At 34.7% G+C, this 15,867-nt stretch overlaps 1 protein-coding gene across 4 annotated transcripts; it reads right to left on the bottom strand.

Annotated features, from left to right (window-relative positions):
• Positions 1-2,523: 2,523 nt before the first annotated feature.
• LOC119079885 (transcription factor CP2-like protein 1) lies at positions 2,524-15,816 on the bottom strand. Of its 4 annotated transcripts, none has more exons than XM_037187966.1 (13): positions 15,165-15,816; positions 10,843-10,966; positions 10,611-10,772; positions 8,600-8,672; positions 6,466-6,589; positions 6,248-6,407; positions 6,109-6,175; positions 5,077-5,221; positions 4,491-5,017; positions 3,911-4,127; positions 3,659-3,849; positions 3,422-3,597; positions 2,524-2,922 (listed from the first exon to the last, which is right to left on the bottom strand). In XM_037187966.1, exons 1-13 carry the CDS (start codon positions 15,297-15,299, stop codon positions 2,720-2,722), a joined length of 2,304 nt encoding a protein of 767 aa, XP_037043861.1. In that variant the 5' UTR covers positions 15,300-15,816; the 3' UTR covers positions 2,524-2,719. The 4 variants fall into 4 exon arrangements, with proteins under 4 accessions (XP_037043861.1, XP_037043862.1, XP_037043864.1 ...); XM_037187967.1 differs by having other exon boundaries at positions 6,466-6,562; XM_037187969.1 differs by lacking the exons at positions 10,611-10,772; positions 10,843-10,966; positions 15,165-15,816 and adding an exon at positions 9,881-10,414 and having other exon boundaries at positions 6,466-6,562.
• Between the last annotated feature and the right edge of the window lie 51 nt (positions 15,817-15,867).

The raw sequence follows: 15,867 nt of genomic DNA, 5'->3' as shown, positions 1-15,867 counted from the left end.
ACACAACGCTACACTATTTTCTATCTTGTAAAATTATTAACTTTTAATGTATGAAAGAATGAAGTGGTGAAGAATGCGAGTGGAGCGAGCGATTTCTTTTTGAGATGAAGAGTTCGTTGTTTTACCTCTTTCAGAGATTCTCTGACAGAGAAGATTATTAGTTAATGCCGTGAAGCAAATTTTTTTCGTTCTTTAGGAATGAGCTGCATTAAATTTACTTAAAAAAAGAAGAACTGAAAAAAAGAGGACAAAGAGGACGTTTTCATCAAAGAAGTGATGTTCTTAGAATTTTTGTAAAAAATAAGAACGAGACGAAAAAAGAGAACATGTCCTCTAAAAAGACGACGAATGGAACCCTAGCTAACCAATACTATCAATTTTATGCCCCAACTCTCCTACAAATCTATGTTGTGCCTGGTGAAACTGTTTCACGGGGTCCCAAATTGTATGTAAAAATGGTTTAGTCGTCTACCATAAACAGCAACATTTTGAGTGCATCCACTTTCAACTAAAAAAAATTTCAAGCTCACCGTCTATGATGCATGATTGTAATTATCGAATCTGTTGCTTTCTGTTGCTGCTAATTTCGTCGAATTCCCTTCTCGATGAAAGAAATGACATCTCGAACTAGGAATGATTGATGTTCGCATCTTCAAAGAAATGTTGCACATAGAAAGTCGGCTCACTACATGCAGTCATATATTTCATTAAAATAAAATAAATAAATAATCTGCCTGAACAACCCACGAAGTATGAGAGCCTAGATCGAGATAGTATTGTCCACAACCCATACTATAACTATACGCATACGAGCACAGGCATGGGAAGTCCGAAAATTTGATAGCGAAGGGTTATTTTTAGAGAATTGGAGCCTGCATGGACATTTTCAGTGATAAAGAGACCCAAATTATGTTGTGGCAGTTTGTATTTCTTACTCATACGACCATGGATGAAAACAATGTTAATTACGGAGTAGCTGCAGTCTCAAGCAATGATCATGAATTTGTTTCAGTTGTTTTTTGATTGTTTTGAAAACAGCTTAAGCAAATTTATGATGAAATTTCACTGCCTCTTCTAAATTCATCAGTTTGGGACGATCAGTTAAGATCTCGAAACACAGATCTGTTGATCCTTTGTTTCCATTCCCGGTAAAGACTGCCTCTTCTAACTGTAATTGACGAATGAATAAAAATTATGAAATGTTATATGCCGTCTGTAATAAGGTAAGCTTTTCTAGGATGAGGTGTTTGTTATAGTTACTTTCCTACCCCAAAGACTTCGTTCAAAGACGAGCCGGAGATGAGTTCTGGAATCAAAACCGCTAAAAAAGCCTTCCAGTATAATTCCTAACTTATAGAACGACATTGTTAATACGCGACAAAGTCGGAATATTTCAACGCTAGTTAGGAAATAGTAGATTCGGCAAGCCTCGACTATTCCCCTTATATTATGATATACTGCTTTATCGTATGAGCGAAAACGAGGCAACAAAATGGTGGAAAATTCCCTGAAAATTCAAAGTAATGTATGACAATGACGTCACAACATTGCGATAAAAGAATTGAGGGCGTCGAATTTCTTTTTGAATTTAATTTATACAAATTTTAAATTTCGGGCAGGACCCTGGGCAGTGGGCAACAAAATTAGGTATTCCCACTCATTTCAAGCTCTGAGAATTCGAACAATGGTGAACAGTGGAAAGGATCAAAGATTAGGAATTTTTGAACATCACCCAACGAATAATAAAAAAATTATTTGTTTCGAAAGTAAATTCCATTTTATATTTTGTATTCTATGTGTCTACGTTTCACAAATTAAAATTTCGTAAAATATTTTTATTCAATAAAAGAAAAGGAATAATTGGTATCAATGTACTAGCCCATTCTACCGCAGACGCGTCGAATGAGTTCAACTTGACAAAGTCAAGTGGATCCCAAATTCGACAGTGGTTGACGATAGTACAGTCGGGAGTAGTAAATGATTATAACAGCAACAATTATTTTCTTCTCTTCTTTTTAAAATTATATGTGCAAGGCAACATTTTGTTTCCCTTTTTTGTTGTATAAATCTGGTTTAGTGCAAACGTAAGCTTATCTCTATCAAATATTTAATTCCAAAAATATTTTTTTCCAAAATAAAAGAGTAAAAACCTAAAAGAATTTGACTTGGAAATTATGTAACCGGTCGTGCGATTATTATCATACTAAGAATTCAATATTCTAAAATATAAAATCCAAACAAACAAGGAACAGAGTAACTGGAAATTTTGCAAAAAAAAAGAGTTTTATGTGGCAAACTGGGAACCAATTCATTTGATTATTTAAATTCTCTTCATCTGGGCATCAGCATCACACTGTCACAATTTGATTATATTTTTCTTAAAAATTATTTTACTCAATTTGAATGATTCGAACAGCTGAAATCTGTTTCATCGATGTTTCCTACTATTCACATCGAATCACAAAAAAATAATATTTGAACTCGAAATGGTGTAGCGACTAACATCCTTAGACTGGATTCATTTCTAAATGATTTAAGTTTCCCAATAACTCAATTTCTACATGAACAGACCGATCGCAATCATTGTCACTAAAATGTTGTTTTTATTTAATTAAACGCTACTCTAAGGTGGGGTAATTTGCAAGTCAATTGTAAAAAATATTCAAAAAATTTCTAAAAAAAAAAATATTTTTATGTTGGTGCCAATTTAGAAATAATTTCAATTAATCTCATTTTTGTACACTGTTTTCATAAGAACTCTTCCGTTTTGACACTCAATAGCGAACAGACTGTCGTCCTTGAAATTGTTCAGCACTTCGTCCGAGACGAGAACGTGAATTCCATTCGGCCCGTCGGTGTAAACCACAGTTTTCGAAGCATCGCAAATGTTCGATCCGCTGCCAGAATATTTCGATTGAAGACCTGGTTGGGAAATAGAAAGTGTTGAGTCAATCACATGCCACACAAAACGATTTACATATCAATTCGTTCGTTTTAAATACAAGCCAAGAAAAGGTGGTCGGTCAGGGTAAGCCGTCATTCCGGTCTGTAAAAAACTTAGGTCTATTCACGTCGAAATTCGAACGACAATTACTAGAGAATGGATGTGAACGTAACACATAACCAAAGCAATGAACTTATTGGATGCTATTCTATACACTTGATCAATTGATCAATTGGAAATTATCTCCAAAAAAATCATTTCAATTTCGGTAGGTTCGCGGAACTCAAAATAGAGTTTACTCATGACCTTCAGGAAACTGCTTTTCTCTTGCGAAAATGTTGGGATGACTTCCGATTACATTCTTTAAATGGTAAAAGTAAGACTTGAAGGGGTCTCTAAACATCCCGGTTCCCGGTATTCTTGTTGAGAATTCGGCTGGGTTATTCCCATTTCATAAATCAATAATTTCTCACTCACCCCATTCGGGAAAGCCATTATTTTCAACATTTCCATTGTTCGCAGTGTGCTCAAAGAAACCAGGCAATCTGCACAATTTCCGGACCAATTCGAACACAGAACTTTCATGTAAATAGATCGCATGGTATGAACTGCCATCGAAACTGACGTAAATTCTCAAACGAGGCTTAATAGCTCTGCAAGTTGCACGAAAATTAATTGGAAAATGTTCCATTTCAAAATTATTGTCAATATTACTTCGAATGCAATGTGTTGTACATTCGTATACCATCGGCGACGCCACAAATTTGAATGATGTCTTCTTTGGACATTCGTAGCAAATCAGCGCCAGAGTAGTGAGCAAAAGTGCTTATGTACTGGTTGAGACGATGATACGTCATCCACTGGGCAAGGACTGCTGGAGATGATTCAATCAGAATATTTGGAACCTTTGAAATGAACGACTAAATGAAAATTAAACAGAACTTGATCACATAATGATGAACTCACGAAATCTTCATTCTCAACTCGTCTGGGTGAAGAACTGTTGGCATCGACGACAGCTTTGACATTCGAATTTGATGACGAAACGCTGTTTATACCAATAGGATGCGATGAATTCGGATTGAAAACTGGATTTTCGTACTTTGTTATTTGAACTGGAGAACGTGGCATCACTGGTGATGTTGTACGGTTTGACGTTCCATTTGCCGGATTTCCATTGGAACTGCAAGTAAAATCAAATGTCAGAGACTGTCCATATCTTTCTTATCGCAACGTAAGCCAGCACTGCACTAATGCTAGATATTTTCAACAAAATTAGCCAAAGAAGCCGGCTACGTGAGACCAACGGGTCACAAAATATTTACGACATCGCTGATCGTTGATTGGAAAGTTTCACATAGAACAATGACAAATTCGAGTTCGAGCGATTATGGCGGGTTTAAGGGTCAACACAATTGAATCAATTGAGTTGCTAGGTATCCACCGTTATTCGTTTGACGAAAAAAGAATCTCTAAAAAGTCAACCCACTACGTGGTATTCTACGTCCGTTTAAATGGTTTCTTGTAATGATTCCAAAATACTTACATTTCCGGACTGCAGCAAATCGGTGGTGTGATAGAATCACTCGGAATATCCGATAAAATCGTGCACTCAAAACTGGGCTGATACTTTTCTTGTTCAGCTCGGGTTCGTTTTTGGATTTTCTCCCGATCTTGCTTGTGCTTACGATCAGCTCCCTTCAACTTAAACACTTTGATCTGGCACGCTGCCGCATGAATGGGTGTGTAGCATCCATCACCGTTCGAATCCAAATAAGTTTCGATTTGTATACGGAACGGTACACCCTTTTCGCCGCCGTGTTTCTTCGGAGTGAATTCCGTCGATATACAGTTCACCTGTATGTAGGCTCCAACTTCTTTCATAGGATCCCACTGAATTTCAACGGTGTTCAACATTTGGTTATTCGGCTGGGATACATGGCACAGACCATACGATAATGGCACATCGATTTCAACAATACGTTCACCCGGTCTTGACGCTTTCCATTGATTGATCTGCTCCTTTTCCATGTACTGCAAACGGCGCTCATGGAAGCAAATTTTTATGATGCTCTAAAAGGGAATTGTGAGACGGTGCTGGCGTGGATGATTTTTGGTTCGTATTTAACTACCTTCAAAATTTTGCCGCGATAAGTCGCTAAATCTCCCAATTTCTTCAGTTTTATTTCATAGCTTTGTCCTTGATTGAGATACGTAAGTGTGTCCTCATTGTTCTTTGTAGCTATAGATGTCGGCGCAGCTAAAACGTACTGAAATCTGCAAAAGGCAAATTAAACAATTGACGAAAAAGAAATATTTTTGCATAAATAGGAAATCAAATGAATCGTTTTCGCGCTATTGTACATGATCATACGACCGATTACAGTCGCAATGATCACATCTGAAACAATTGAACAAATAGCGAGCTCATTTTTTAATTAATTTTATTGGTCTTCTTGATGAAACTAAATGACGGAATGTGAAAATATTTTTGTTCCGTTGAATTTGCCTAAATTGGATGGACGGAATAAAAGTAATTGAAACAGTCGCCAAATAAAAAAGCAATAAATTTCTAGAGGCAAATTGCAAGGCTAATTGATTGAGTAGACATCATTGTTCAAACTCGAACACAATGGAATCAAATACGAATTTATTCCGCTGTTAGCTACTATACCTACTGCCTCGAGTCGTACAATTTTTAGATTATGGCGAATGAAATTTAAAAATTAAATTTTCATTAAAAGGCCGGTGGTCACATCCTCCACTCAAAAACAAAGGGTCTTATGAGGGTAAAGCAAAATTGGAAAATCATCTAAATCAAAAAGTTTAGGTTGTAAAACAGTCATAAGAGGGCCCAAAAACTTGACCCAAAAGCTTAAATTTGATTTCGAATTCAAGCTGTAATTTATAGGCAACCTCTCACTATGAAAGACATTAACCTATTTCAGACGGCAAACATATGACTTATCAGGTCTATTACTTCCATAGATCATAGTATTTTTAATAGGTTGATTTCAAATCTTGTACTTCAAATTGTTTAACAGGTTTTAACTATATAAAAGACCATATTGCCCAGAGCTTGTCATTATTTTTGTCGTCGTTATCGATAACAGATGAATAGAAATTGAAATTAAAAAAAAAATTATACCAAAAACTTGACTTACTTGGACTGAACTTCGTTAGGACCTTGCGTTTTACCGCATTGCGGAGACTCATGGTTCATCGAACATGCTTAGAAAAATGGTTAAATCTTCGGTTAGAATATAATCGGCTTTAAATCTTACATTCACAATAACAACATACCCAAATTGGAATTGGACGATGAGTCCAGTACATCTGGTTGATTTTTCGGCTTCTGTAAAATCGGTGCATGATCGTTGCATGTTGTGCTCTCCTTAACAGTTCCATTAGCAACCGTTCCTCCTTGGGATTGTTGGTGGTTAATTGGAAGACCTGCTCTTTCCTGTATGATAAAATGGATCCGGTCATTGAACGTTTTTGGTTGATTATAAAAGAGTTACCTGAGGGCTTTTGGGCTGCTTCAATTGATCGTTAGATGGTGATGGTATCTCATGTTTCAAGATGTTCAATGCAGATGACAATGACAGAAATGCGTCACTACGAACAAAAAACAAGTTTAGAATCCTGGAACAGGGCAAATAAAATCAAATGCAGCAATTTGAATTCATAGAAGACATAAATATATTACGTTTTTATGGGTATGTCAAGTTGTGGGATACAATTCAATGTGCTAATACTAAACTGACAGTCATTAAATCACAAAATGTGCAAAGAAATGACATAAAATTCGCACTTAATTTGTTAATATGTGAAAATTTCGTTAGCAAACATTATCACCGATTCGCTAATATGGCGAGACTAATTTTAGATACACAGATTGAAACACGTGTATGGAATTTGCCAATTTTTTTCGATCATAGATGAACATAATTTGCATACCTTGAATTTAATTTAAAACCGGACAGCGAGGTTGCAGCTAGCAAGTGGTATATATGCGTTACTAATGAAGGAGGTTTTCTAAAATTCATTTCCAAGCAAGGAATATAATGCTATATATTGGAGTCTTGGTTCACATAAATATTTGGCTTCGCAGTTTTGTTCTTCAACAAGAAAAGCGTTTGGTTGAACCCTCTGGTAAGAATATTCTGATAAAGTTTTAGTCTTGACTGGAATTAACCAAAACGGCCATCGAAATCTCGACCTTCGAAAGGATTTAGTGGGTCTGAGTTTCTCAAATAAAATAAAAGTTGTGCCCTGCCCTAGTAGAAATAGAGATTTAGATAGTTTCGAAAGTTGTGGAAAATTTTTTGTTGCTAGTTGCAATACTATGCAGTATGAAATAGTTAACAGTCCACAACTTACACGTAAACCAGAATTACGATGGATTTTACATCCGTGTTTGTATAAAGATATTTATCTTGGATAAACAACAGAGGAAATATTTATTGAGACAAAATTTTCGTTTCTATTTAATGGAGAAGTGTCTAGTTGGCATTTCCTTTACACTCGTAGCCGATGTTTTCATCTATGGTTTTGGTAAGAACTCAGATGACGACTCTATCAAACTAAATTAAATTAGTGATAAAACTATGATGATGATGCAACGAAGTAAATAAGATTAAAATTCACAGACCGAGTGTCTTCTCAAATATCTTTTCATTCTCTTGAGTAGGCATATTATGTCAGAAAAATTCATGATATCCATTTATGCGTAATTAATATTCAGGAAGTATTAACGTACATACAAGCGTTGTCATATTCTACGTAGAATTTTATTTCAATCGTAAAAGTTCTAAAAAAAAGCAAAGAAAACTTTGGACTAATGTCACAACTAGTGCCTAAGGGTAGCGGGAGCTACAGAAGACACTCTTTAAAAGCAAACCATTCTTTCCACTTGGTTAACAAGTGACTGTTGTATCGTATGGACTATTTGAGTCAGATGTGTGCAATCGAGCGTTGTCTAACGTTGTAGCTCAAGCGTGGTTCAGTTTGAAGTCCTCTCAGATATAGACACGTATTGCAAATGACATGAACAAAATCCGAAGGTATTTCTAGAGTAGGCACTCTTGCCGGTCTCTCTAGATACCATATTTATACGCAACTTCTCATGTTTAAAAGGAACAATCTATAGTTTGCTTTAAACGTTCACGAGAGCTAATAAACACACAAATTTTCAAGGCGACAAGCAATGTGTATGAGAAATGGATAAATTAAAGACGGTACTGTAACTGACAACACATCACGTTTAACTAATTTGCTTTGCAAATTCATTACATTTTGAGAAAATTTCAACTGTTTTCTAGCGAATTTTCAACATTTGCGAGATTAGAGACTTCTTTAAAATAGAAAATTTGGTAGAAGCACTTAGAGATATAGTCTAAATAGACCTTAGAAATTCAAAAAAAAAGAAAGCAAAAAATTAACATAAAGCATTAACCTTTCAGAAATGGAAAGTTCATTGTGCTACAAAACATAAATCTATTACTTCTTTTGACTAAAGTCATGTTTGCTATAAAATATGCTACTTCGTCAATGTCGACCACAAATGTGTAGCCGTTTCTAAAAGATTTTTAATTTCAATACACGCAAGCATAAGTCTAAAAAAACCGAACAAAAAAATCCAAAGTAACATACTTGTTCAAATAACTGTTGTTCGTCAAATCTCCATTCAGGTCGAAATCAATATCATCAGTCCAACCAATGCGAGCTAAAATGAACGAGAAAAAAAAAATATTTAAAAAAAGTGTCTCCACGTGAGCTGCAATCAGAGTTTGCTTCAATACACAAATCATAATTCAGAGGCTTATCTTCTTCAAATTGTTACCATCAGAAAAACAAGACTGTAAATCATTTCGTGAAATTTTGATTCGAAATTAATTTTCAGTTTCATTGGAAGAAGATGGTTAGCAGAAGTCTGATATTTATTGCCAATTTTGTCAAATGAATCAAGTAAATGATATATGCGCTAGATAAGATTCAATACGAGTTAGTCTCAAAATCCTAATCAGACCGCCATGCCAGCGATTCAACGTCAATTGTGATAAATTTTACTATCGTCTGATTTTGCCGTCCCTGAATCTTATCTTTTCTGCAATATATTGTTGTCTGTAATTAGGTCGAAAAAAGTTTTTTTTTTTATTCAACCGGCGAAAAACGTCATAACTGAACAACTGAACATGAATTTTTTTACTAATTCGAATTACCTTGGAATTCATCGATATTCATTTAAATGTTTATAGAGATAAGGTGAGTGTATAGAATCGCGTTTTTAGTTTCATTTCTTTATAAGGCTGACGCGACGTGATAAGTTCGCATCTTACGTGTATGTCGTATTCAATTCATGTTATTTACCTTAGCAAAAGCAATAGAAATACAATCAAAGCACCTTGCTGCACTTGAATTATAACGATTCATAGCATTTCAAACATATTTTTTCGAGTTAAACTCAACAAAATAAACATATTCGATTTTCTATGAAAGTTTTGAATTGTCAGTAAAACGGTCAATAGATCATTTTATATCCGATGCCCTTTTAACTTAGACATTTTTAGTGATTGAAAGTCAGACAGTAATGAAGTCCAAATTGATGGAGGAAAGCATTACTTAACAAATCTGTTTTTTACCCACACTTCAACATCCACCAACCACCATACTTATTGAAAAGCTCAGTTCGTCGATACCATCAAGTTTGAGCTTACATGCCACGCCACTTTAACTCTTGCATTAACTACTTAACTCTAATTTTATTCGTACAACGTGTGGTGGAGCTATACAACTCTAAATTGGTAGACAACAATTCGACAAGCAATCAATATTGACAAGTACAATTTTCCTCATTCGAAATCATTACCGCGCTAATAGATTCACAAGTCGAAATTCAGTCAATGTAATCTATATAATTTCGGTAAAACGAACCATTATTTTGTTGGTAGCGACACTGTCTCTTTATGAACTCTTTATCCATTTTATTTTTCAATTAGCGCACCAACAACCAAATTTTTATTTCAAATATTTGCTAGAACATATAGTTTGCTCTCCGCTTAATTAACACTTTTGCGGTATCGATATACTGGATTTGAGGTACGACAGTGGTTCAGCCAGTATTTGACACTTTTTTTTTAAATGTTTATTGACTCAATATTTATCACATCAGAATGAGTTATGGTAAAAATATACTTTTAAAGGTAAATTACGAGAATTCATTCGTCTTATATTTATACTTTGTATTAAGTGGAAACCTAAAGCACAAATATTAGGATTATCGTCCGATTCGTTACCTTAAAACTTTCGTTTGTGTTCACATTAATTGTTGAAAAACATTAAGTTCAATTGAGAGAAAATATCACTAGAGTCAGACTGGCAAACTTGCCGAAGAAAACCGATGATAAATTCTGTGCTGTTATCAGCAATTGTTGACCTTTTATTCGTGACCCGTCTTCATACAGATAAAGAGTGAGTGGCATAGCGTATGCATTATTTCATTTCATATGATAATTACCCCGGTCGCTTGGCAATAATAACATTGTTGGAGTAAAATTTGAAAAAATATTTCTCTTCAGACTAAACAAAATGTAAACGAAATTCAATTTCTGTGGATCGAAGTTATTGATTCAGTGTCATGTACAAAATGCTTGTATTGACTCACCAATTTTTCGGCGATCTTTAATGCTAGCGACACTTGTAATTTTCGGTCCACTTGTGGATGAATTGGATGAATTAATCTCAATAGATTCCCAATCCATTTGACGCTTCCTGGGAACGGTTTGTATATTCTCCACACTTGCAACTTGAGGTCCAAGCATTACAGCTGTTGAAAGAATCAAGAATGTACTTTAGATGCAAATAACCACCCACCATACCCGGCTAATCAATTTTACCTTTATTAAAATCAGTGGTCCACGTTTCTTTTGTATCCGATGGAGTATCAACGAAATCGATTGTTTGATCGACCAATAATTGGAGCTCGTTTGTATTATTTCCGTAAATGGTTCTGGTTATATTCTGAAAGATATATGAGGTTCACGTCAATCGTTCAGATCCGGCAATCGTATTGTTATGTTGAGCTGAAGTCTTTTGTACAAGAAATTTCGAGTTAAAAATAAATCTAAATTTCTAACAAAAGTCACTGACAAATCTAATAGAAAAATAATCGTTGATCGCTGAAGAAAACAGTATCCCGGATAATCCACTAATATTATTTTGTAACTGATGGTGTAGCCGACAAAGCTATCTGATGCTAGGCTACTTGATGTACACGATAATAAATTGCACCCGATTTTAACCTTTAGTAACAGCAAATCATCTGTTATCGACAACAAACCGACGAGCTATATTCAGTAGTTTTTAGCTACGACCATCGTGATTATTTTTATGGATCAACAGACTGAATAAGGGATCTGATGAAGAACACAGATAAATCTATTATCATTGAGATTAAGTCAGATGGAAACTGGTTAAACCTTTTTATTATTAAAGATGCTAGATGACATGTAGTCATGAAATAGGTATCATAATTGCGTCTGTGGTGCACCAGTGGATAGGAAAGGCCGACACGGGCTTCACTGCTTAAAGAGCGCCGGCCGTTGGCCAAGACAGCGGAATTAAATCAAATCGTCAAAAGAGCCCTCGCTTCAGCGGATACTCCAGCATCTCTAGAGCCACCTGGTTTAATTCGAACTGATGGAAGAAGGGTGGATGGCATGAGCTTAGTTCCGTGGAAAAAAAGGAAAAACACTGATCTGCGATGCATCATGTACCGACACTTTTCAACCCAGCCTGCTGAAGAACACGGCAAGAGTTGTTAGGCAAGCAGCAATGAACATGGTTAGAATCAAGGAGTACACCTATGCGCCGTTGCTGGATCAAAATTACCATTTCGTTCCGTTTGTCGTCGAGACAATGGGTCACTGGTGCAATGAAGCAAAAAAAAATTTGGACGAACTTGCTAAGCAGGGTTCCGGCATAACGTTATTTTTAACGTTATTTTTTGTTACGTGGACGTAACGTTACAAAAACGATTCAAATGTAACGTTATTATCATAACGAAAAATTTAATGGTACATTTGTTACAGTTACACAATCTAAAACGGTTTTTGCTAACGAAATGTTTTTCGGTACATCTCGTAACGTTACAAGAAAACGTAAATTTTTCCGGTACATCTCGTAACGTTAAAAGAAAACGAAATTCTTTCCGTTACATTCCGTAACGTTACCATGATACGGAATATTTTTCGATAAATTAAATAACGTTAAGACAATTAACTGTTCCAATACAGTATCTTGAAAATTAGAGTAAATTACAGTAATAGCCTGGTCTAAAGGGAGGTTTATACGAATATTTTCTATCGTAAATGTTTTTTTTATTGAATTTTGAAGTAATATAATTATAAAACGGAGCATTTATCATGAAATTTTTGTATTTTTATTGTTTACAGCTCCGGAAACCGCAACTTTTTTGACACTAGTTCTTTTTTATTTCTGTAACGTTACAATCTTTCCAAAAACGATTTCGTTTCTCTTTGTAACGTTAAGCCATACCGCAAATAAATTCGTTTGAAGGCATACCGGAAAAAATTTGGTTTTACTTCGTAACGTTAAGCCACACCGGAAAATATTTCGTTTCTCTTTGTAACGTTACGCTATACCGGAAAAAATTTCGTTTCTCTTTATAACGTTAAACCATACCGAAATAATTTTTCGTTACACCGATTTCGTTATGAACTGTACCGAAAAAGCAAAAGTTCTATTTCGAAGCGGTACGAAGTGAAACTTTTATGATAAAGTTTTAACGTTAAGGAACCCTGTTGCTAAGATTATAACTTTGAAGACACACGAACCTAGAACCAAGTCTTTTATTCAGCAACGGATTAGCATTGCGATCCAGAAAGGGAATGCAGCCTCAGTCATGGGGGCGTTTATGGAGTCTGAGAAAATGGAGGAGATCTTTTATTTGTGATTTAGAGATTTGAATTTTAAAATTGGATTTTGAATTTGATTTTTTATGTGCTAAAATGTGATATATGTACCAATGCTGATAAATAAATGTTTTAAAATTACTTCTCTGGTTCAAGGTATCGTCGGTTATTTTTTCGTTTCTGTCGATAACAGATAATGAAGAAACTGAAAAACACAACTGTTGTGTGGACAAACTTTCAATCTGAATTTGGCCCATGACAATGTATGACCGTCTCTGTTATTTCCTCACTAAATATATAGAGAATCTCTGTCGATTGACAAAGATTTATTAAGCTAGTTAGTGGAAGGTACGAGTCCCTAATTGGATAGGCTGAATATTCTAACAAAATAATGAAATCAAAATCTTACTTTTAATTTTATAAATGAGCAGAAAAAAGATTATAAGGTGCCTCAGGCATTGTCCTATTGGCCAGTCCTGGTGTGGTGATATTAGCCAGAAGTAATTTTTTAAAGAAAGAAAAATGTCATGAAAGATTAATTAGGATTATTATGTTTCGTGCTAAAAACGACTATGTTCATTCAATGTAGTAAGTCCGAACCGTTACGTTAATGAGCTACGGTTATGAAAATTAACAACTCATTCGTTTTACCGCCAGACGAACAGACATTGTAATGTTGAGTTTGTCAATAAAAAAACATAAAGTTTTCTACGGGAAGTGTACATAATATTATGTAAAGTCATCGGTTGTTATCACAATGGATTTTTATTTGGAAATGGACACGGAACTGGAACAGCGACTATGTTTGTGCATCTAATTATTGTTTAATTAGTACAGGTGTTTGGTAGGGTAACGAAATCGTGGCTATGAATTTTAAAACTCGACTCATCGGAATGATATTGAATTTGATTATGCCAAACATTCAACATTACGTTTTAGACAAATTGATTGTGATAATTGAGAGATTCGAATAAGAAGCGAAGACTTGGTAAGTCCTTAATACATTCGATAAGAATCACTTCGATTGATTTGGCTCAATTTAGCTTAATTCAGAGTCTATTGAAAATAAATTCGACAATTTCAAAACTAGGTAATTTGTCAAATCGTTTGCATTCATTCATTTATTGACCTAGCTCATTACTCAATTAATGAAACAGAAAAAAAAAAACGATTTATCGTTCGTCAATGTTAACCAAATGTTCCATGTTAACCATCATCAGTATTCCAACAATTTTGATGTGTTCTACATACTAAATAATTTCACGTGCAGAATATTAGATCTGCGAATGTTTTTATTTATTTTGTAAATTTTATTTTTCAAACAGAATTTTAATCATTGTTCCACCTTATTACGGTACTGTGACGCAAGTTCCGACGCGAAGAAATTATTATGAATGAGAGTTGTCGCATTGTAAAAATAGACTAATTTGCCTTGCTGTACCAACAAAGAGTTTGCGACATTGATCTCATTTGTTAGTAAAATTTATTGAACTTTGACGATTCTGTTATTAGCATGAAGAAAACGGAAGAAAATTAAAAAAAAAACTTGATTCGATGAATGTTTCACGTAATCACTCAATAATTGGCAGAATTTACCAGTTTTGATCTATATAAACATTGAGCCGGTAAATGCAATCTATGGTAGACTTTTCGTCTATCATAAATTGAAAAATATTTCTAGAATTTAGAGGTCTACTTGTATCTATAAGGGAGATCACAAATTTGACAAAAACGCGAGACGAAATTCGGAATACAAATTCACAATGCTGCAAAGCTTAAAATATTCAGCAAGGAATAGGTTTAAGGTCTTTAACGGAACGTCTTTATCGCGGATACATTACATCCTGCATGCCACCATATGTGACGTGAGGCTTTTGACGTATTTCGTTTTTCTTTCATATCTCTGCAGGAGCATGGTTTTCAAGGTGTTAAATATTTTCGTACGGTTTTGTATTACGTTATTTGTGTCTTACGAATTTTGTGACTGGAAGTCGTACAAATCAGAATTTTGAAATGTTGTAGTTAACATTAGAGACATGATTTAATGGAGGGTGAAACTACTTTAGAAAACCGTGAGCTGTGACTTTTATATGGAGCTGAGCGTCAAACTGAACCAATGACTTTGACTTTACATGTATTTGAATAGTGACTTTTGTGGACCATGGGCCACGACTTTTCGGAGCTGTTAACCCCACGACATGTAACCACTTCGTATACTCATTTTTCAGTATAATTTCAATATAATGAGTCAATTGCTCTCTGTAGTACTGTATATATATACATACCTCGTCTGCAATGTTCGAGCTGCGGAAGTCCATTTGTTCTTCTATTGGATAATCGAAGCTTTGCGTCATGCGCATAGGTTCCGTGAAGCTAATGAGTTCGTTGTAGTAATAAGGATTAGCGACAGAAATCGCCATTCGTGACTCTGAAGACGCTATGGGTGTCCTCTAATCGCCCCTTGGATGTTGGGTAAATGCACAAAAACAGTTTGGTCGGAAAAAATATTTGAGTAATTAAATATTTGATATTTTCACGTTGCACAATTTTGGGCACACTTTTTTAATGCAGAATATTTTACAAAATTTTTTGAAACGTTTTTTTATGTTGTTATTGTATTAGAAGAAAACACACAAATATATACCCGTCTATATTATCACTTTCATCGTCCTAATACTTAAATTTTTCTTTTTGCCCCCTTTTTTCACAGGCATATGAAATGTGAGACGATGTATCAACAAATTTAGTAATTTTTCTTTATCACAATATGGTTCAAAAGAATTCTCTCCGTACTTTGTTATTATTTGTAACAATATTACTTTTAGTAATCGTAAAAACACGGTTAAATATGGCGATATTATGAAAATATTTTTTATTCTTTGTACGACACGTAGGGGATGTAATTTAATATCAACAAGTGCAAAATTTGCTCTTCTTTAAATTTTTCTAATTTTATTAAAACAAAAAACAAAATATTGTTTCTGGTAC

Source organism: Bradysia coprophila, unplaced genomic scaffold (assembly GCF_014529535.1).
Source record: "Bradysia coprophila strain Holo2 unplaced genomic scaffold, BU_Bcop_v1 contig_350, whole genome shotgun sequence".
Classification (NCBI taxonomy): Eukaryota; Metazoa; Arthropoda; class Insecta; order Diptera; family Sciaridae; genus Bradysia; species Bradysia coprophila.
This window is presented reverse-complemented; position numbering and strand designations above follow the sequence as displayed.